The following is a 23,369-nucleotide window of genomic DNA, read 5'->3' on the forward strand; positions in this document are numbered from 1 at the left end:
ACTAGATACAGAGTTCAAAGCAATGGTTATAAGGATGCTCAAGGAGCTTACTGAGAACTTCAAGAAACTTAGTGAGAATTTCAAGAAACTTAGTGAGAACCTCAATGACATCAAAAAGGACCAGTCAGAAATGAAGCATACACTAACTGAAATGAAGAATGATTTACAGGAAAACAATAGTAGAGCAGGGGATGCCAAAAAACAAATCAGTAATTTGGAATATGAGGAAGCAAAAAACACACAATCAGAAAAGAAAAAAAGAAAAAATAATCCAAAAATATGAATATAGTGTAAGGAGCCTTTGAGACATCTTCAAGCATACCAATATTCGCATCATATGCTAGGTGTCAGAAGTAGAAGAGAGGGAGCAAGGAACTGAAAACCTATTTTACAAAATAATGACAGAAAACTTCCCTTAACCTGGTGAAAGAAATAGACTTACAAGTACAGGAAGTGCATAGAGTCACAAACAAGAGAAACCCAAAGAGGCCTACACCAATACATATCATAATTAAAATGCCAAAGGTTAAAGACAAAGAGAGGATATTAAAAGCAGCAAGAGAAAAGCAGTTAGTTATCTACAAGGGAGCACTCATACAACTGTCAGCTGATTTCTCAACAGAAACTTTGCAGGCCAGAAGAGAGTGGCAAGAAATATTCAAAGTGATAAAAAGCGAGGATCTGCAACCAAGATTACTCTACCCAGCAAGGCTATCATTTAGAATTGAAAGTCAGATAAAGAGCTTTTCAGACAAGAAAAAGCTAACAGAGTTCATCACCACCAAACCAGTATTACATGGAATGTTAAAGGGTTTTCTTTAAAAAGAAGAAAAAGATAAAAAATATGAACAATAAAATGGAAATAAATACATATCTATCAATAATTTAATCTAAAAATAAAAATAATCAAGAAATCTAATGAACAAAATAAATGGATGAATAAAGTAGCACCAGAGGCATGGAAACATGAAACAGACTGAAGAATCTCAGAGGGAAGGAGGAAGACAGGAAGAGAATAACCAAAGAATTTAGGCATATATGCATAACCCATGGACACAGACAATATGGTGGTGAAGCCCTTGGGTTGTGTAAGATCCAGGTGGAGGGAGACAATGGGGGGAAAAGGGGCATCTGTAATACTCGCAATAATAAAGATTTAAATAAAAAAGTACTTATTGATAAAAATATTTTAAATTGGTTACTATTTTATGTTATAAAGTTTATACTTAAGGATAATTTTCACCTTTTGCATTATAATGGTAGACTTAGATGATATTGTAAACAACTTTTCTACTGATAGTTTACATAAAAACATAAAGAAAGTATATCTGATCATTTATCTAGTTATGTCTCACAATAGGATAAATATTTTGGGGGGGGTGAACATCTTTAATATTTTATTATAATTCTCCCTCTTTCTCTCTCATTCTTGATCTCCCTTTTGTGCTCTCTGAATTTTTATAGTAATATTTTATAATTTTTATAGTAATGATTTACACATATATTTATGTTCACTTACTATAAATATCCAGGATATACTAAAAACAAATAGAAAGGTATAATCCCAACTGGTTAACCACTAAGGAAAGTTGAAGTGTTTTCATTCTGCAAGGGGCAGCTCTAAAGACTAGAGCACATAGGCTGTCCTGGCATACACTGTCATTTAATAGCACCATAGGACTACAATAGGTCATAAGATTACAGAAGGCAAATTACCTTTTCCAAAGCCCAATCAGAAAAACCAAATGAATGCAGGAGTTAAACGTAATTTTTTTCGGGCTTTATGAATTTTAAAGCAGAAAGTAATTAGATCCTATCTGAAAATTTCAGGTTGTCTAAAGAACATAGTTATTTGTCAGTAACCAGGGCTATATTTATTAGCATCTATATCAATTGGATAGTGTTCTTTATTTTTAGTCAGTAGGGTATATTTTGAGTTGATAGCATATTTGCATTAACATGTTAATCTCAATCTCATATTTCAGACTCTTTGATATTCTGATCATTTAATAGGTACTGTTTCTACAGTCACAAATTTTATTAGCAAATATATTGAAACTATTTCTTAAAAAAAGATTTCCTTGTGGCCACTAAGATGAAAAAACAAACAAACAAAAAGACTAAACTGAATTAAATTATCCTTTACTCCCTTTTAACTGGATTTCTATTTCTAATGATTGCATTTTTTAAATGCAAAAATGTTGTTAACTCTAGAGAGTAAATTACCAATGCTTAACTTTATCTTTTCAGCATATATTATTAGTATATTTGTTTGTCAGTAGGAAGAAAGATTATGGCATAATACAGTAATAATAGTATATTAGGCTGTTATTATATTACCTTATAAAGCACTTTTTCAGAATTTGACCACCACCAGACTTTAAAAAGCAAGTAAATTCATACTATAATCCTAATTAACTGCCCAAAAAAACAACACTGAGTGTGATTCAGAGAATTGTCCTGTTAGGAAATGGTGCACATGCTAGAATTTAGCATTTCTATGACTCAACTCTGCTCTTTTGCAGCACTTCGCAGCTTCTAATGATATTGCTATTCCTTGGTATTTATTGAGCAACTAAATTATAAATGGCATTACAATATTCCAGATGGACATACAGCCTGAATATGTAGATTTAGAGGCTCTTTTGAACTGATTTAACTCAAATCCTAAATTAGGATAATTAACCAATGATTTAAATGACTCCCATTTAAATTAGTGCAGTGGCTAGAACCAGAAAGCACAGTGGTTACCTTTTGTTGATCCCTGAGTTCCAACACTGTACAAATACACGTATTCTATAACTTTCAACATTCTCTAAGGAAGCTGTTCTCAAAGGGTTGTCTACAGACCAGAGCAACATTAGTATTACCCTGGTACTTGTTAAAAATACAAGTTCCAAGGTCTCATTCCATACCTGCTGTTTAGACTATCATCATGGGATAGAGCAATCTGTGCTTTAACAAGCCCTTCCAGTGATTCTGATGACACTGAAGACTGAGAACCACTATCTAAGTGAAGAATGGAAAGGAACGTTCTATTTTTGATAATTATTTACTGAAGCAGCTAAAACTGAAATTGGATCTGGCTTTAGAAGACTTCAAAGAGAAAGTTCTGCAAGAAATAATTAAAAGTCAAGTAACCAATCAATTGACTGAATCAGGGCTAAAAAGTCACTCAGTTATTTCCTGTAGAGAAATAAGGTACTGAAAATGTTAAAGAACGGCTCAGTAAAATTATCAGAGAATATCAGAGTAATGATTCTAGCAAGGGAGCAGGAAAAGAGCATATTTTCCTGTTTAGCGCAAAGAAACAAATGTTGTTGTTTTATGTTTTGTGTGTTTTTTTAAATATGTCTTTATTGATTTCATAGAGATGGAGAGGGACAGTGATAGAAACATCAATGATAAGAGAGTCATTTATAGACTGCCTCCTGCACGCCCCCTACAGGGGATCGAGCCCAAAACCCAGGCATGTGCCTTGACCAGGAATCAAGCCTCTAACTCCTGGATCATAGGTCAATGCTAAACCACTGAGTTACACAAGCTGGGTGAAACAAATGTTCTTTAAGCTGTCTACTACATGAAATAAATTATTTTTCTAATTTTTGATACAAAAATAAAAATAAACACTAAGAGCTCAATACTTTGATATGAAGGTCTATATTAAAGTCTATATGAAATATGGAAGGAAATATTTAATTATCTAAGCCAAACAGGCAAAACCTAAATATCTTCATTAAATTCTCCATTGAAAAAATATTTTAATATATTAACAATCACAAACATTTAAACAATATATAAGGGCAAGAGGAGAAAATGTCAGAATAATAGGAAGACAACTGTTTCTATTTGCTTCAATGTCCTCACTATAATTTATATAGCAATCCCAGATCCTTTCTTAAGTCCAAAATGTTTAATTACTTCCTACTGAAATTCAATAAATAAAAAACTGAGTATATCCAATCAGGTCCCTGAAACCTTTTCTCATAGTACCTATCCCAATTAAAAGAGTTAATTTTTTCCAGCTATAAACCCTTACACCTTCTTTCTCTTTCTCATCTAGGCCCTTCTCCTGCTCCCTCATGCTCTCTACCCAATAACATTTTTTATTTACCAAATCCAGTTCATTTAAATTCATAATTGCATGAGTACTTGTTTTTCTTTCCCTCTTTCCATTGTGATCACCTTTATTCATATTCCCACGTTATTTCTACTGTCTCTCTTCATAACTAGACCTTAAGACTCTGGCAAACAGGAACAATGTCTCCTCCCCAGAGCCAAAGCACAATAAGAATCCTCGGATTTTTCTCAGGAGAATGTACTGGATGAAAACACAAACTAATCTGAAATCTCAAAGCCCTTGTGATTTCAGGATGCCATCAAACACTGAATTTTTTTTCCAGAGAAATAAAATAATATGTGACAAATTTGTAAAAGAATATATAGTCTAATCGACATGTGTCAGATTTGCATGGTTTTTGCATTAGATTCTGTTTCTTGACTCATTTTAAGACAAGTTATGTTTATTTTGTCCACTTGGCTATTTTTGTTTTTAGGCTTTAACACTTGGCTTCAATGACCTCACCAAAATTAATGGCAAATTTGGGGGATATCCATGAGACTGAGGCTTAGGCAAATTATGATATCAAAATTGACTTTCAACAATCTAAAGATTCATCTAAAGAATTACAATTTGTGAAAGAAAAAGTTCCAGTCTAGAACATATTTGCTACATACAACACACTGACTTATAGAAACCTATTCCAGAAGATGTTGGCTGTCTTTAGGAGCTGTATTACCTAAGTAAATCACAGATAAACAGCCAAGCTTTAATAGCGTTTGACTGCATCTCCAGGCCCCAAAGACATCTTTTGTGTGCTGTATACTATATACATTTCATGTTGCAACAACCCGTTTTATTGTACAACATACCAAGATCTCAGAGTAGGTAGTTTGGATTTGCTTTTTCAAATTATAAAGTTCAAACAAAAAGATACAATTTTATTTATTTTTTTAAATTCTCAGTGCTTTCACTGAAGAGGAAAATTTTTGGCCAGAAAACGGATTCAAGAGGAATCTTCCAAAAACACATGGCCTAGGATGTTTTAGACTCTTTGCAGGTTTCAAACCTTTACTGCCTTTCATTAACAAAGTTTAGATCAGGAGCCAGAACCTACTTGTGAGATAAGAATTTAGCTCAAAAGTTTAACATCTTCCAACAAACACTCCAATAATAGCAGGTATCTTCCCTAGACACCAAATAACTCTAGCCACCACAAATGTCATTGACTAAAGAGACATTGAAATGTATAGCCAATGTTCTCTACAGAATAGAACTAAGTCTATTTTATAATAAATGTGAAAAACACATTTAATAGCAATTTTATTCTATAGACTTGTTGCAATTTAAACGATTTAGACCACAGTCACAGCTGTCTTATGGTTTCCTATATAGGCATAAAATAAGAGGGTGTGCACTCTAAGGTCTTTATTATTAGAAAATACAAATACTTTAGGGATATAATTATGGAAGGAATTTCAAAATCACAAGGTGACAGAGGAAGTAGCACCTGAACTTACACAGATAAAAATACACTCCTAGTCACTCTTAAGTATCCTATACTCTCTTGGTGAAAAAGTGGGATATAACATTACATATGTCATTAGATATTACCATTACCTGTCTATCCCTATCAAGTGTCATATAACTTTGAAAGGATAGATGAATCAAGGAAATTTTTCTATCAGTAAAATTTAGCAATCTAAAAAGGTAAAGCACAGACACCTGAATATGAAACAGACAACAAAGAGTGAGCAAAGCCTGGCTGGCATGGCTCAGAGGTTGAGCATCAACTTATGATCCAGGAGACTGCAGTTTAATTCCCGGTCAGGGCATATTGCCTGGGTTTCAGGCTCAATACCCAGTGAAGGGGATGTAGAAGGTAGCCAATCAATGACTCTCATCACTGGTGTTTTTATCTCTCTCTCCCTCTCCCTTCCTCTCACTAAAATCAATAAAAACATATTTTAAAGAAAGAATTAACCAATCAGATGCAACCTTATTATGGGAGGGGGCCAATATGATGCAACTCTAATATATGACCTATATATTTATGATTCAAGACAGGGCATTCACGCCAGACTGCTATTATTGTGTTGGCTGTTGTGATTTTTTTAATTTGATAATCTAAAGGAAAAGAGGTCAGTGTCCCTGACTAAATAGTCAAGTACTGCATGTTGTAAAAATTTTTGCAGCACAGCCTGGTTGAAAATCAATGCTTTAAAAGAATATCAAGTCTCCTAACAGTCTATCATTTGCAGAAATAGAGATTTGTGGATTATCAAAGTGGGCAGAAATTGCTAGAGATGTAATAACACACACATTTAATAAGATTTTACTTTAAAAGACAAATTTTGAGCTACTGTGGTATGTTCAATGTCTTTTCAATTAGTAAAATAGACTTCATGCAGGGAAGTGAAGAGTTCAGTGTGAAAGGAAAAGGATCAAACAGACAATTCAGATACAGGGAAATAACAAAGGGGAGGGTCTAGACCAGGAGTGGGGAACATCCAGTGGGCTGTATACTGCCCCTGAAATCATTTGGTCTGGCCCTGCCAAGGCAACCACGGGCAGGACTCAAAATTCAATAAACCTAGGAGCTTTTTTCATACCTAATTTTTAAGCTGATAATTTTGTGTGGTCCTCAAATGATGTTATAAATATCCAAATGGCCCCTGGCAGAAAAAAGCTTCCCCACCCTGGTAGACAGACAAATACAGTCTTTATTCATTTCTATCTGATTTCTCTATTCCTTAGTGATAAAAACAGGGAAATAACAAGGAAAAAGAAAAACATATTGTGTGTCATTTTAGTTTATTTTCTACTGATGATATTAAGATGTAGCTTAAAATTTTGCCAATAATAAATTTGATATTAAGTTTATAGTCAGAGATTAGTTATTTTCTGGTAAACTATTAAAAAGTTTAAGTCTCAATTTAAGACAATCCACTAGAATTTGCTGAAGAACAATGTCAAAATTTGATGACACAATTCACAGTCTCAAAACAGGCAAGCAGCTTAAACAGAAAAACAAAAAAAATTCAGCCTGCTACTGTAGAATGTTAGAAAACGAAAGGCAAGAGGGAAAACACCCACACCTGCACAATAAGTCCCAAACAACATTATATGTTGAGCATTACATAGAAATGTTTCCAATGGAAAGAAAGCCAACATAGGTTACTTTGTTTTGCTTTGGTTCTCACTAAAGGTCTGATTTGCCAGGTTAAGTGGTGGTGGCAGTGACTGCTGGAGGATATGAACTGGGTGCTTAACAGTTTTCTATCATAATAATTCTGATTTCAATGCTTCTATTAACATTTGAGGGAATGTGAACACCCATAGAAACCTTCTGCAAGTAAAATGAATTAAAAACAATATTTTTGCACATACCTGTTTTTCTCCACTGGGCTTTTTGTGGTTCAATAACAGCTCAACAGCTCCAACAACTTCTTTCCTGATTGCATGTAATAGAGCATCGCCAACATAGACATTAAAGCTTAAGAGTAGTTCAATGAGCTCCAAGTTCTCATTTTCAATTGCAATTAGGAGAGCAGTTCTTCCAAGAGGATCAATGCAATTAATATTGATTTTAAAATAAATTTCAGCTTCCTCTAGGGATTTCTTGACACTTGCATAATCTCCCTTTTCCACAGCATTTAAGTAGGCTTTTTCTGATGGAGAGAGTTCTGATTCTGCTCGAACTATCCTTAGAGGGATGCGGTCTCTGTAGGGTGCATTAACATTTCTTTTGTAGTAGAACTGAGCCATGTTTTATGCCATGCTATTTCTTTTTGTCTCTGAAAGCACAAACAAAAACAAAACAAAAAACACAAAGATTAGTGTTAGTACACTTTTAATTATTATGCATTACACTTAACTCACAATTATGTTAATAACAACAATGATGCTATTATCATTAAGTAATAATAATGAAGTTTTTTCCCTTAAACAATGGAAATGGATTTAGTAAGTATTCAATTACCTGCAAACATAAGTTACAAAGTCCTAATCTAAGAGGAATAAAAAAAGGTTAGTATTTGCAAGTTATTTTAAAAAATTACTTTGCTAGTGACATTTGTCAAAGGATATGCCTATAGATTTTTGGAAATTTGTAAGATTTCTCATAAGTATATATAATTTTCAGCAGAAAAATCTTGAAAATCAGAGGCTGTATCTTTCAGATTCCAAAATTGGACTACAGATATTCAAACATATCATTCATTATCAATTTTGCTAATCATGGAGATGCTGTTGAGATTACGAATATCACTATCTTGGACATATTTTTTTGTCATGTAGTATATTCTAAATGTTAGTAAGTATTGACATTAAAGTTAAAGTGAATTAATGATATCAATGTCAATAAAATGTTATATTGAGCATAATTTTATTTTTTGTTTTGTAAGTAAATTCACTGAAGAGGAAAGCATGTGTACTCAATATATTAATGATCAAAATGAGCTCAGGCAATTCAATGTTCAAAGGAAGGATTTAGAAAAGGATTAAATGGAGAATTTATTATGAACAGGCTATTTTCTTAATTCTATTACCTTTAGATCATGAAGCAATAAACCACAAGGTAGTAATATAATTATTATAAAATGTATTATTATTTGAACGTGATAGTAAAAATATAGTTGTAGATGAGAAAATTATTTTAAATAAATAAAAGCTCATCTTAAGATAGAGTAATAATAAAAAGGTTGCTGATAGCTATATTGATTTAGTATCACCTTAGTGTCACAAATTTACAGAAAAAATGTATTATATTTTGAATGTAATTTTTATTATTGTTAGTTTTTTATTTCATACTCATGATCTGAACTATTTTATTATTTATTCTATGTCATTTATATTCAAGTCACATGTTTATTTACAAACCCTTGCCATATTAAATTAATATGAATGGGGCATTCTAGGTACCTGAGCAAACATATTAATCTTAATTGATCTTTTTAGACCAAATATTTTATGAGTAAATTAACTTGATGTGAATAATGCTTTAACTATAGACTAAATATATATTGCACTAACAAGTGTAATTGTATTTAATGTAATGTTTTCATTTTGAAAATTATGCATTGTTTGCATGCTAACTCAGTTTAATAGAAATTTCAGTTATCAAGCCAGGTAAGTTTTACCCTTTGATGCCCAGATTACTCAGTATGATTTCTCAAATACCTAGGTTTGGGAACAAATATGTAAAACTGTTATTTTATAATTTGTTCCTTTCTGGCATATTAAATTGAGTATTTTATAAGATGACTTTAAAGACTAAGCTAAAAGTGGGAATCCAATAATCCTGAAAATTTTTCTCAAATATTTTATTAGTCTTGGTATTTTAAATGTATAATATTACCAACTACACAGCATGACATAAATTTATTTTCACAATTGCACACGGGGTATTGTGAGTTTTTTAAATGCCAATATTTTAAAGAGAAATAAAAAATAATTTTTAGAGAAAAATAAAGAGTAATGCTGGTGTTTAAATGTATTAATTTAGATATGCAAATTACTTGCTTGAAGTTTGATTATAATTTTATTATTTTGGGAGTCCTTTAACTCAGTAGAATAATAGAAATAGAATTTATATTATTAGATGAAAAGGACAATTTATTATTCCTCTAGTATAGTTAAAACTTCAATAAAGCAAGATAATTATGATGTTACATATCTCATTCTAATTTTCTGATCCTGAATGCCCCATTTATGTACCAGTGGTAATGATAAAATATTTGCCTTAAAGTGACAGTTATCACCCACTTCCCCAGCACTTCTTTTCCCACTTCATGGAAACATCCAGAAGAGTGTATGAGATCAATGTTGTAGCTTTCATATTCCAGTTTTATCAGGACTAAAATATACATGCTTCATAATGATAATAACTGGTATTTATATTCTATTTCAGCAGTATATATTCTTCTCCATTACCTCTCATTGTTCTTACCTATTGCTCTTGGAAAAATATAAGAATATGCCATTTTTAGAGCTGAATTTGAGGTTTCCTACCAGTAATGTTTTTATGTAAGACTACTGTTTGCATGCAGCTTATCCAAAATATAGGTTAAAATGAAAGTATGAACACACACATACACACACACACATAATCAGAACTTCATGTGAATTGTGACTCAATCAAGACTAGGAGTCACCTAGAGGATGTAAATGTATTCCATTCTGCTTTATTTCATTTACATTATTTTATTAAGACAGTGTCAAACAGAGAATTAGATATTAAATAGCATTTGACTTCTCTTTTTCAAAGTGAAGGATGTCAGTGATAGTGAAGGGATTGGTGAACAACAGAGAAGCTACTGAGAACTTGGGAGAGGGGAGGGGACAGATAATGAGAATTAGGCTTGTTAAAATCTATTTAAGTTAATCCATATAACTGCCACAAAAATAAATTACATAAGTAAATTTTTAAAAGAGTGATACACTGAAAAAAAGGCATTTCTAGTCAACATTGTTAAGATGTGAACTGGGCATAAGACATTAATTATATGTATACTGTTTATCCATCCATAAAGTGAGGTAAACAACAACTCACAAAAGAATGGGGGGAGAACCAAAGAATGCTAAGAAGGATCTTTTATTAACTGTAATGACCACTTCCAATACAGTAAATTTGAAAAAAATAAGAACTCATATTGGGAAAACTAGATGGTTTTGAAATATATTTAAAATTTAAATACATCAAATAAATAAAATTTAAATATTTACAGTGTAATATTAAAACAGAGGGAGAGAGAGAAGACAGAGAAGGCAACCGATGGCAAAATACCTTAAAAGAGTAAGGAAGGTTATTTTTCAATACATAGACTTGTCTTCCTGGGTTATCTGAGAGGTAGCAATACATCTAATAGGAGGGGGAAAATCAAGTTTAACGTTTTAAAACTGATATACAAATGCAACAGCGAGTGGAAGGTGCTGAAGAGGCCGATGGAGTTTCTAAACTGTCATATTTATCAGCGACAATGGAATTGCTACTGAATAGAAAGTCAGTAAAAGAACAGGGGACACAGCTGAGAAAATATCTTGACCTAAAATGTGGAAATAAAAGCCTGCTCCTGGTCCTGCACTTTCAGAATAAACTTTCTGGAGGGGAAAAGATGTTTATTGCCATGAAATTACATTATTTAACAAAGCCTTTAATTTCAGTGTTCCCTTTATAACACATATACCAGAAGTGAAGTGACTGCTTCATTAAGTTAAATTTCATAGAGTCAGAGGAGATATGGGAAATGATGGCAAAAAATAAAAGAAGAAAAAAAAGATGTGAATTTTTAATTAACCTAAAAGTTATCTTCCCTAAATTTGTTGGAGATTTAAAAAAACAAAACTGTGGAGAGAGCTAATCTTGACATCAACCCCAAGAGTAATTTTTAAAAATTGTCATTAGATATGAGAACCACAATTATCTAATTAACATACAGACATTCCCTGACTTACAATGATTGGACTTAAGATTTTTCAATGTACCAACTTTACAATAGTACATTCAGTAGAAATCCTCTAGTATAATACTCTCTCATGATGCTAGGCAGTGGCAGTGAGTCTCAGCTCCTAATAAGCCACTCCATCACGAGAGTAATCAACCAATACTCTAGATGTACTACATTGCCAGAGTTATTTTGATATTGTTTTATGCGTCACATCCCATCATGTCTACAAAATGCACATCTGTGTCTCCTGCTTCTAATGAAGAAAGAAACTCAAGATGGCTAAGGTAAGTGTTCTGAGCACACTTAAAGGTAGGCTAGGCTAAACTATGATGTTCAGTAGATTAGGTGTATTAAATGCATTTTCCACTTAGGATTGCGTTCATTGAGATGTAACCCCATTGTAAGTTGAGGAGCATCTGTACAAAAAACACACAAAACTTCTAGATATTTATATGGATCAGAAGGCATATTCCCTAAAGGATAAACTTAATTGTGCAGTAGAAACAATGAATTTGAATTCCAAAAATCACAAAGGAAAATAATTATACAGAAACCTCAACTCTTGAGCATACATTATTAAAGATAAAATAAAATTTCCCCAAACATCTTTTTTTGTGTGTATGTGCTTTTTATTTCCTAGTTCACTGTCAAAAGATACGTTTCCAGGTGTGTTCTCAAGATATAATGAGGAATAAAGACTCCCATTTTTTCTTAGGTTACCACTATACATCTTCAGTTGCATTTGTACTTCTTCTGGAATCTGTTATGAAATAAAATTTTCCTGGATAATTTATTCACACTCCAATTCAGATACTTTTTCTTTCTATTGGTATATTATCTCAATAATATTTGGCATAATATATACTGCACAAAAAAGCATAACACTCTGTTTTTCCTACTATTCTGAATTCCAGATTCATTTCTACTTCCCTTAAGCAGGACACTAAATGAACATTTTAGTAGTTGTGTGTCTTATACCAGAAACGCCACATATTGACTGAAATGTTTTGTGACAACCTGACCAACACTTAACTGCCAATTTTTTCCTCTTGTTTTGATGTTATATTTTGTGTAGTACAATGAACTACTAAATTCTGTCAAAAATTTTAGGGACATTTCTATGAATTCTAAGATGATCTTACATTACTCAGTGAAAGAAAAAGCACATTATAAACTATAATATTCTGATATCCTAGCCCTGGCTGATGGCACAGTTGGTTGAAGCATTGTCCTATATACCAAAAGGTAAGAGGTTTGGTTCCTGGTCAGGGCACATACCTAGGTTGCAGTTTGATCCCTGGTGGGGGCGTGTACAGGAAGCAACCAAATGATGTTTCTCTCCCACATTGATGTTTCTCTCTCTTTCCCTTCCTCTCTCTCTAAAAATTAATTTTTAAAAAATCCTCAGGTAAGGATAAATAAATAAGTAAATAAATAAATTAAATATTTTGACATCCTAGGACTTTAAAGAAGTCAGGATTATACTTATTTTTTTAAATTAAAGCCCCATATCATTTAAAAAGCACCACACTTAAAACTAAACATTAAATATCTCCTTTTAAAAAAATACACATACTGAGAAGAATGGCATATGCACAGTGAAATTTTTTATTTATCTCTCTTTTTTTTTTATCTCATGGAAGTTAGGAAATGTGCTTTAGAAAATAATTTAACAGGCAGAGTTTGAATTTCTACCCTGAGAGTTAGAATGAGTGCACTGATCTATTTCTCTTTTTCCCTCCAATTTCAAAGGAAAAGATTCCCTCCCTATTCTAGCTATTAATGCTGCTGTTTGAGCTTTCATCCATGTCTACTTCTCTGAGATTCATACCTTAAACTTCTTTCTGCAAACGAACTCTTCTAAAATTATAAATGTACTTAATTTTAACATACTTATTTTAAAATCCTAATTATCTTTGGCAATTCTTTCTCTCCTATCTGTGATTTTCTTTATTCTATAACTCTAAGCTTATCTCCCATTTACTCTAACATGGTGTTTATCTCCATCACAGAATACATTTTTTTCTTAAGGTCAGTCATGTCCTGCTAGTTGCCAGATACATTTTGGCACTTTTTGAACCTTATAACATTTAACTTTTTCATAAGACTCTAATGACTGAGCCCTCTGAAATGAAACTTGTCTTGACTTGAGTTCTATGACATTCTCCTCTTAACACTATCTAATTCTTACCTCCCTCTTAGTAGTTCACCCAGACTCCTTTTCTCCCATGCAAAGCTAAAATGTTGTTATTACCAGTTGCAACTCATGGCTCCTTTCTCCATCAGTTATTCTCATGAGTTATTCTCATCCATTACTCATTATTTAAAATGTTCTATAGAACCCACATATATGTTTTAAAATATACTAAGTTTTCAATATGCTCTAAAATGCATGTTGCCAGACAATGCCTCTCTCTAAAGTGCTAGATCTACACTGTCCATGTTGTTAGCCATTAGTTACATGTGACTACTTAAATAGAAATTAATCAACATTAAATTATGTAAAAAATCATTTTTTAAGTCTTACTGGCCACATGTGAATTGCTCCATGCATTCCCTTTCCATATTGCTGACTTACTTTATCTCCTATCACACAGCTATTGCAGTATCCTTCTAAAAAATATCACTAATATTATTCTTACATCCTCCCTATTTAGCCTCCACAATGCCACATACCTAAACTTTCTGAAATGTAAACCTGATCAAATCACTTTCTCATTTATAATTCTTAAATTACTGATAATCATTCACAGGAAAATACAATCCTAATATAAAATACAGGAACTTTTATGACCCAGCTTCTAAATGCCTTCTTAGACCTACAGCATTTCCCAAGACTGGCCTTATAAGCCCTTATTTTACACTGATAAGTATATCAAACTACTTAGCCACTATAACTCTCAGCACTTTCTTATAATGTTCTTTAAACAGAATAACTTTTCACCTCTTAAGCCTATAGAAATTCCAGCCATATTTTAAAACCTTCTGTGAAGTATCGTAGTCTCTGAGAATTTTTCTTTTCCTCCTCTTAAGGCAGGGTTAATTGGCCTTTTTAAAGTATCTCCATAAACTGTGGATCTCTTAAATTTAGAACATTCCTTACTATATAGGTGATTGTGGCTTATACAGGTTTTCATCCAAAGTGCTAACCAAATAGTAAGTGCCCAAAAGTCGATGAATCAATGCATTAATGACTATGCCTTTATAGTTATTCCACTGTCATTTTAGATAAAATAATAAAATAAGGAGGATCAAATTGCTTTAATTACCTGCCTTTAATTATTAGCATTTGTCAGCCTACTGAATGCAATGACTAAACATCCAGGCAACAGTTACTAAGCTATCAAATAGCGTGCACAAATGGTTTTCATTTTTTACTTTTCTTTTCTGCATATCTTTACCCCCAGGATTTTGTTAACCATATGAAGGATTACAACTGTAATGTGTATATCAAAACATGTATAGCTCACAGCTTTGGAATATGCTTCTCACCTCTACTACCTAAAATCATCAAAAGGGCATGTGACTTTAGTCACTTGGTTGATGTTTTCAGAGCAAAAGGAGCAAAGAGAAAAATACAAGACTGGCTGGAAAAGCAATTTCAATACCTTATAATAGGAGCAGGAGAGTTAATTTATCAGATGATAAAAATATGCATATTAATATGTACACAATTATAAAAGAGGAGGGAAGAAAAACAGGAATAAGAAATCATTAAGAAGAAGTAACTGAAGAGACTGGTAGAATGACAATCCAATGACTCAGTGAACTGAAAGTTCAGGTCATAAAACTGTGCCAGTTTGTAAAATAAAAAAGTTAAGAGTGAGAGGGAAAGATGGTTATGCCCTGACAAGCAGCAGAGAGCTCCCTTGCTCCCAGCCACAAACTCAATTTACCACTAAAATACTGCATAACCAGCTTGGAAAAACAAGAGAAATATACCTGAGTGGACATATTTTGAGTAAGGAGAACTGAAGAAACACCATAGAGTCTGATAAGAGAGTGGGGTGCTGAAAGACGGAGTCTCCTCTGAAGCCAGTGCTGGGCCATGAGCCCCAAGGTTTAGAGGCTGCAAAGTTCCCTCCCCTTAGGAGTGTGGAATGACATCCAAAAGCTGGGATCTCAAACCCAGAGCAGAGGAGAAGCGGAGAGCCTGTGCAGGGCTGGCAGAGGGAGCCAGGGTAAAAGTGTCCCTGTGAGGAGGGGACCGCACCTCCTCAGTGAAAAAACACACCTAGTGGCAGCAGCCAGGACAGGAGACTTTCACCCTGGGTACTGGACACAGGAAAAGCTGTCCCGCAGTGTGTGGCTTCTGAATAGAAAGTGGCCAGACGGCTTCACCATGCAGCCACCTACAGGGACCCTCAGCTTTCCTGTACATCATTGTGTAGAACCCCAGAAAGCATTTAAACTGTGTGGCATGGGGAAGGGGAAGAGAGCCCTCCTGCCTCCAGAAAGAGGACCAGAGCCACCAGTTGAGCTGATTGGGTCTCCAGGCATCTGAGCAGCTGGTGGGGTGAATCAGATTTTTGACCTGTTCTGAAGGGAGCTAGAATAGCGGACAAGGAGCTGACATCGTTTTACAGAAATCAACAGGGCAGGGGACCTGCATGGGGCTGAATTTGTGACCCCTCCTGCTTGGTTCTGAGGTGAGAGGGTGCCAGGAACTGGCAGGAGGGTTCTCTGCCTGTTTGTTGCTTGGTGCATTTTTGAGCTTTTAATTGTTGAATGGGCATCCATCTTCCTGGCTTGCACTGGGCAAACAGACCAGCAGAAGCTGGGATTTGTGTTTGCAGTGTGGAGAGTTTGAATTGAGTGCCCTGTGAGATTAGCCAATCAGATCTGGGAAAGGAGGGGTGGAGCACGCTCACCATTCCTGCAGTCTAGGGGCACCACACCCAACAGGAAAGGGGCTGGTTCAGCTCACTGAAGCCCCAGATATCCCCTGCCCGGTACAGGCCTGAGGGGGGGGAGGGAAAACAGCTCACAGGATTATAATACAAGACTAAGACTCTCAGGGACTATTATTTGGGAACTGGACAAAAAGCTTAAAACCCCTTCTGGGGGCTGGAGAGGGGATGTGCACACCAGAATATTTTTTTAATCAAACAAAATGAACCCAGGCAGCTATAGTTGCCCATACAGAAAAGGTAACAGACTGAATTCAATCTGAAACCGTAGCAGGCCTTGTATGGGGAACTAGAATTGGAGGACTTGGCTTTGAAGCAGAGACTAATTTCCCCACAGTGAGTGCTTGATAGCAAAACGTCTAAATAAGGGGAGCAATATCCCAAGCTACACTACCAGGCCTGCACCCTATATACTCCCTTCAGAAGACTCTGGGGTAAGACCAGGCAACCACAAGGGGGAGGTAAAATAGCTAACAGGTGGAGGTGGCTCATAGAGAGCCTCAAACCAGCCAACTACACCAGAGCCAAACCTGACATTGGATGAAGCACAAGTACCTCCCAGGAGACCCGAAATCAGCATACAAAACAGTAAGCCCCAGACAGAAGAAGCTGCCCAGATGAAACTCATCTGATTGACTTTTTTTTTTTTTTGATAAAAGAGAAAAAACACACAAAACTTTGATTTTTAAATTTTTTGTTTTTAATTTTTTTCTTTAATTTTTTAAATTTGATATAGCTTGCATTGCTTTTTTTTTTCCTTTTGTTTTTTTGTTCTGTTAACAAGATTTTCTTGATATTCTCTGTGTTATGGCTGGGATATTATTATTATAACCAATAAGTTTAATGATTTTCTGTATTGTTTCCCCCATAACTCTTACTGGACTCCTTCCCTGCCCTTGCTTATCTCTCTCTCTCTTGTTCCACTGGAATAATTTCTATTTTTCTTTCTTTTCTTTTTCTGCCCTTTTAGTCTCTGTCTTCCCGTCTTCTTGTTTATTTGTGTTCATCTCTCTATTTTATTTTTATTTTTAATTCTTCAATAATTTTCCCATCCCTACTCTCTAGTCTGTTTTTTGCTCACCCTCCTTTCCTTTCAGAATCTTTTCTCTGCCCCTTTAATCTCCCAGTATCTCCTCTATCTTTTACTTTTTATCTAATTTATTATTATTATCATTAATATTTTGCTATTAGCAATAATATCCTTTTCTCTCTCTCTCTCTCTTTTTGGGGGGGAGGGCTTTAGCATTTGTGTTCTACCTTCACTCTCCCAATTCTGATTTCTCTTTCCTTGTTTTCATTGTGATTGTCAGTATATTTTGTAAGTTACTGTGTGTTTCCTGGCAGTTTGGTAGTTTGGTTTGCCCTATCAGCTCCTGTACAATAGCTCACACAATGTTGTGGTGGCTGAGCCTCACATTTAGCCAACATGAGAAGAGTCCTTCCATAAATGGGTTAACAATAATCTACACCCAATCACAGCAGGAGAGCCCAAAGAACCCACAAAAGGGACACCCACAAAAGGAACACACCTAGAGCAAATAGCTCAGAAGTATAAGGAAAACACACCTCTCCACCCTACTAGACATACACTACAAAATCCCACCCCACAAGCCTGGGAGACAACAAATATATGTAATATACAGAAACAAACACTAAGAGTTACTAAAGTGGAGAGACAAAGAAACAACCCCCAAACTAAAGAAAAGGAAAAATTGCCAGAAAAAGACCTTGATGAGATGGAGCTAAGAAAGCTATCAGAAATAAAGTTCAGAGTAATGGTTATAAAGATGTTGAAGTTTGAACCACAAAACACTTAATGGGAAGGTTCAGGAACAAAGTGAAACATGAAAAAAGGCTAGATACAATAAATAAGAACCAGCCAATAATGAATACTATATCTGATATCAAGAATACTCTGGAAAGAATTAAAAGCAGGTTCAATGAAGCAGAGGATAGAATAAGTGACTAAGAAGATATGGTAGGAAAAACCACACAATCAGAGCAGCAAAAAGAGAAAATACTTAAAAAACATGAGGAGAGTTTAAGGAAGCTTTGGAACAACATGAAGCAAAACAACATTAGCATCACAAGGGTGCCAGAGTGGGAGGAAACTGAGTAAGAAATAGAGAAATTGACAGAGGAAAAAATGACAGAAAACTTCCATATGCTGATGAGGGGGAAAGCCACACAAGTTCAGGAAGCACATAGGGTCCCAAGCAAGCGGAACCCAAAGAGACCCACTCCAAGTAACATAATAATTAGAATGTCAAATGTAAAGGAAAAAGAGAATATTGAGGGCTGCAAGAGAGAGACAAGCAGTGACTTACAAGGGAACCCCCATAAGGCTGACAGCAGATTTCTCAACAGAAACTCTTCAGACCAGAAGGGAGTGGCATGAAGTTCTCAAAGTAATGAAAAGCAAGAAACTGCAACGAAGCCTGTTTTGTCCCATGAGGATATCATTTAAAATTGAAGATGAAACCAAGAGCTTCCCAGTTAAAAGAAGGCTAAAGGAGTTCAGTACCAAACCAGCATTTCGTGAAATGCTAAAAGGACTGCTTTAAGAAGAAGAAATATTGAGAGAAAAGTACATCAGCAAAAAGGGGGGGAAATGGCATTAAAAAAGTATATATCAACAGTAATCTTAAATGTAAATGGAATAAAAGACATAGGGTAGTTCAATGGATAAGAAAACAGGACCCAAATATATGATGTCTACAAGAGGCTCACCTGAGAGCAAAAGATTCACACGGGCTGAAAGTGAAGGGATGGAAAAAAATATTCCATGCAAATGAAATGAAAAAAATTCTGGAGTGGCAATATTTATTTCTGACAAAATAGACTTCAAATTAAAGATCATTACAAGAGACAAAGATGGTCACTGCATAATACTAAAGGGATCTATCCAACAGGAGGAAATAACCCTTATCAATATATATGAACCCAATAATATAGGAGCACCTAAATATATAAAAAATTTCTGGTGATCTTAAATGGGGAGACTGACAGCATCACAATTATAGTGGGGGACTTTAACACTCCACTGTCATTATTGGACAAATCATCAAGTCAAAATATCAACAGGGAAACATAGACCTTAAATGATACACTAGCTCTAAAGTATTTAATTGACATTTACAGAATAATTTATCCCAAAGCAGCAGAATACACATTCTTCTCAAGTCAACATGGAACATTCTCAAAAACAGACCACTTGTAGGACACAAAGCAAGTCTCTGAAGTTCAAGAAGAATGAAATCATATCAAGCATCTTCTTGGATTACAATGGCAAAAACTTGAAATCAATGACTAAAAAAATCAAAAATATTCAAATGCATGGAGGCTAAATAGCATTTATTAAACAATAAATGGGTTAACAATGAGACCAAGGAAGAAATCAAACAGTTTCTGAAAAAAAATGAAAATTAACAGACAACCCAAAATCTATGGGACTCAGCAAAAGCAGTCTAAGAGGAAAATTTATAGGATTATAGGCATACCTCAAGAAACAAGAAAAAGCTCTACTAAACCATCTATCGCAACAACAAAGTATTACAAAGGGAACAGGAAGAAAGCCCTTAGGAAGTAGAAGGAAGGAAATAATAAAGATCAGGGCAGAAATTAATGACATAAAACTAAAATAACAATGCAAAAAAAATCAATGAAACCAAGAGCCAGTTCTTTGAAAAGATAAATAAGATTGATGAACCTTTAGGCAGAATCACCAAGAAACAATGAGAGAGGACCCAAATAAACAAAATCAGAAATGAAAGAGGAGATATAATAACTGCCTCAACAGAAATACAAAGTATTATAAGAAAATACTATGAGCAACTATATTTCAACAAACTGGACAACCTGGATGAAATGGATAAATTCTTAGAAACAAAATCTTCCAAAGCAGAATTAGGAAGATTCAGAAGACCTGAATAGGCCAATAACAACTAATGAAATTGAAGCAGTAATAAAAAAACTCCCAACAAACAAAACTCTGGGACCAGATAGATTTACAGGGTAGTTTTACCAAACATTCAAAGAAGAATTAATGCCAATTCTATTCAAACTATTCCAGAAAATTCAAGAGAAGAAAAGTCTCCCAAAATCTTTTTTATGAGGCCAGTATCATCCTAATTCCAAAACCAGATAAAGCCACTACAAAGAAAAAAAATTACAGACCAATATCCCTGCTGAACATAGATGCCTATATCCTTAAGAAAAATACTAGCAAATTGGATCCAGCAATAAATTAAAAAGATCAAACACCACGATCAAGTGGAGTTTATTCTGGGGATGCAAGGTTGGTACAATATTCACAAATCAATAAATGTGATATATCACATAAACAAAATGAAGGGCAAAAAAATATGATCATATCAATAGGTGCAGAAAAAGCATTTAACAAAATCCAGTACCCATTTCTGATAAAAACTCTTGGCAAAGTGAGAATAGAGGGAACATACGTCAACATGATAAAGGCCATATACGACAGACCTACAGCCAACATCATACTCAATGTGCAAAAACTGAAACCATTTCCCTTAAAAACAGGAACAAGACAGTGATGTCTGCTTTCACCACTCTTATTGAACATAGTAATGGAAGAAGGCCTTGCCACAGCCATCAGGCAGGAAGGGAATATAAAATGTATCCAAACTGGAAAGAAGAAAGTAGTGACAGTTTTGTCATTATTTGCACATGATGTGATACTGTACACAGAAAGCTCTAAAGACTCCAACAAAGTACTACTTGATTTGATAAATAAATTCGGCAATGTAGCTGGATACAAAATTAACATCTGGAAATTGATGGCATTTTTATATACCAACGATGAACTCTCAGAAAGAGAAACTAAAAACACAATCCCATTTACCATTGCAACTAAAAAATTAGATACCAAGGATGTAAAAGACCTGTACTCAGAAAACTACAGGACACTGAAAAAAGAAATAGAGGAAGATACAAACAAATGGAAGAATATACCATGTTGATGGATTGGAAGAATTAATATTATTAAAATGTTCATACTACCCAAAGCAATCTGTTGATTCAATGAAATTCCTATTAAAATACCAACAGCATATTTCACAGAGCTAGAAAATATTCCAAAAATGTATATAGAATCAAAAAAGACCATGAATAGCTGCAGCCATCTTGAGAAAGAAGAACAGAATGGGACGGACCACTTTACCAGATAACAAACTGTACTACAAAGCCAATGTAATCAAATAGCTCGGTGTTGGTACAACAGATGTATAGATCAATGGAACAAAACAGAGACCCCAGAAATAGACCCAAGCTATTATGGTCAGTTAATATTTGTCAAAGGAGGCAAGAGCATACAATCGAGGAAAGACAGTCTCTTCAATAAATGGTGTTGGGAAAATTGGATAGGTACATGCAAAAAAATGAGTAAGTATGCACCTTACTTCACACACAAAAATAAATTTAAAATGGATAATAGACTTAAATGTAAGTCATGAAACCATAAAAATCCTGGAACATAGGCAGTAAAGTCACAGGCATCTCACATAGTGGAATTTCCACTGATACCATCTCCTGGGGCAAGAGAAACAAAAGAAAAAATAAATAAATGGGACTACATCAAACTAAAAATCTCCTGCACTGCAAAAGAAATCAGCCTCAAAATACAAAGAAACCCCACTGTCTGGGAGAACATATTTGCCAAGGATGTATCTGATAATGGGCTAATTTCCAAAGTGTACAAAGAACTCATACAACTCAACAAGAGGAGTGGAATCCTCCATTCTGGCTCTGGCTCTATTACAAACAGTTCTTAAATTTCTGTTAATTTTCTCTGTTTCTTAGGGATCCTTTTGCCTTAGGAGAATTGAGGAATTAAGCTCTAATTCTAATTGATATGAGCCCACATGACCTCAGGTGAAACAGTTTATTAGCTTTGTAAACAATTGCTGATTTATTAAAATTATCATATAAATGAAGACAAGAGTTCAAATTTTAGTTTTGAATTTTCCATTTTCATTTCAAAATTAAAATCCCAATATGCCATGATACTAAAAACCTCGTAGACTTTCTGTATGAACTGCTGGAACATTATTGGGGTAACATTGGTTAAGAACATTATATAAATTTCAGGTATACGATTATGTATATAATACATCATCCTTATATTGCATTGTGTACTTATCCTCCAGAGTCTAATCTCCTTCTCTCATCGTTTATATGGCTCCCATTACCCTCTTTGTCCCATCCCCCCCCCCACTTCTTGATTTTTACTCATCCAGAGCTAGTTTGTTCCACAAAGTTGATGCTTTCAACCACTGTAGTCTGGACAGAATTATTTAACTCAAAGTTATGTTTCCTTATGTGTAAAATCGGGATAACACAACTATCTCAGAACTTTGTGTTAAAGAGTCAAGATAATGTAATAAGTGAAACAGGATGCTAGACTCTTAGAATACATATAATAAATGCTATGCAGTTTCAGCCCTGATGTTTTGTTTCCTGTAATTTTAAAAGTTCAGGAGTTGAATTAACCCTAAATATACTGCAAGCACATTGTAATCCAATAACTTAAATTAATAGCCCAGTAAGTTTTGGTCTGAGGTATCTCAGGTAGTTTTACACTTATCATAAGTTTGAAACACTAGAGCTGTACTAGTGTGTCTTCTAAACAGACAGTGAAAGGTGTGTTTGTTTTGGAGCCAAAACTATTGGGCTATTGAAATCTCCTTCTGTAATTTAGCCTCAAGTTAGTTATTCTCTTCTTGGAGACATATTCCCTCTACATGTCAAGGTAGATGATGCTGTTCACATGTAGGGTTGTTGCTATGCAAATGTGATATGATACACAAAAGTGGCTTATACATAGGTATGCAATTGATGCTGGCCATATTCAGTTTCACTATATCTAAGTGGCAAAATTTCAGGATGTAAACTCAAAAAAATAATCTGTAAAAAATATTCTTTATT

The 23,369-nt window shown here is 34.3% G+C and overlaps 1 protein-coding gene across 1 annotated transcript in view; it reads right to left on the reverse strand.

The window, feature by feature from the left end:
- The window catches only part of TRPC4 (transient receptor potential cation channel subfamily C member 4), a 341,290-nt gene that overhangs the window by 255,265 nt on the left and 62,656 nt on the right, over window positions 1-23,369 (reverse strand). Inside the window, exon 2 of the mRNA XM_016208908.2 lies at window positions 7,451-7,857. Coding sequence (XP_016064394.1) covers window positions 7,451-7,828 — 378 coding nt within the window. The 5' untranslated portion in view covers window positions 7,829-7,857. The remainder of the gene's footprint in view (window positions 1-7,450; window positions 7,858-23,369) is intronic.

Source organism: Miniopterus natalensis, chromosome 2, assembly GCF_054644295.1.
Source record: "Miniopterus natalensis isolate mMinNat1 chromosome 2, mMinNat1.hap1, whole genome shotgun sequence".
In the NCBI taxonomy this organism is placed as follows: domain Eukaryota; kingdom Metazoa; phylum Chordata; class Mammalia; order Chiroptera; family Miniopteridae; genus Miniopterus; species Miniopterus natalensis.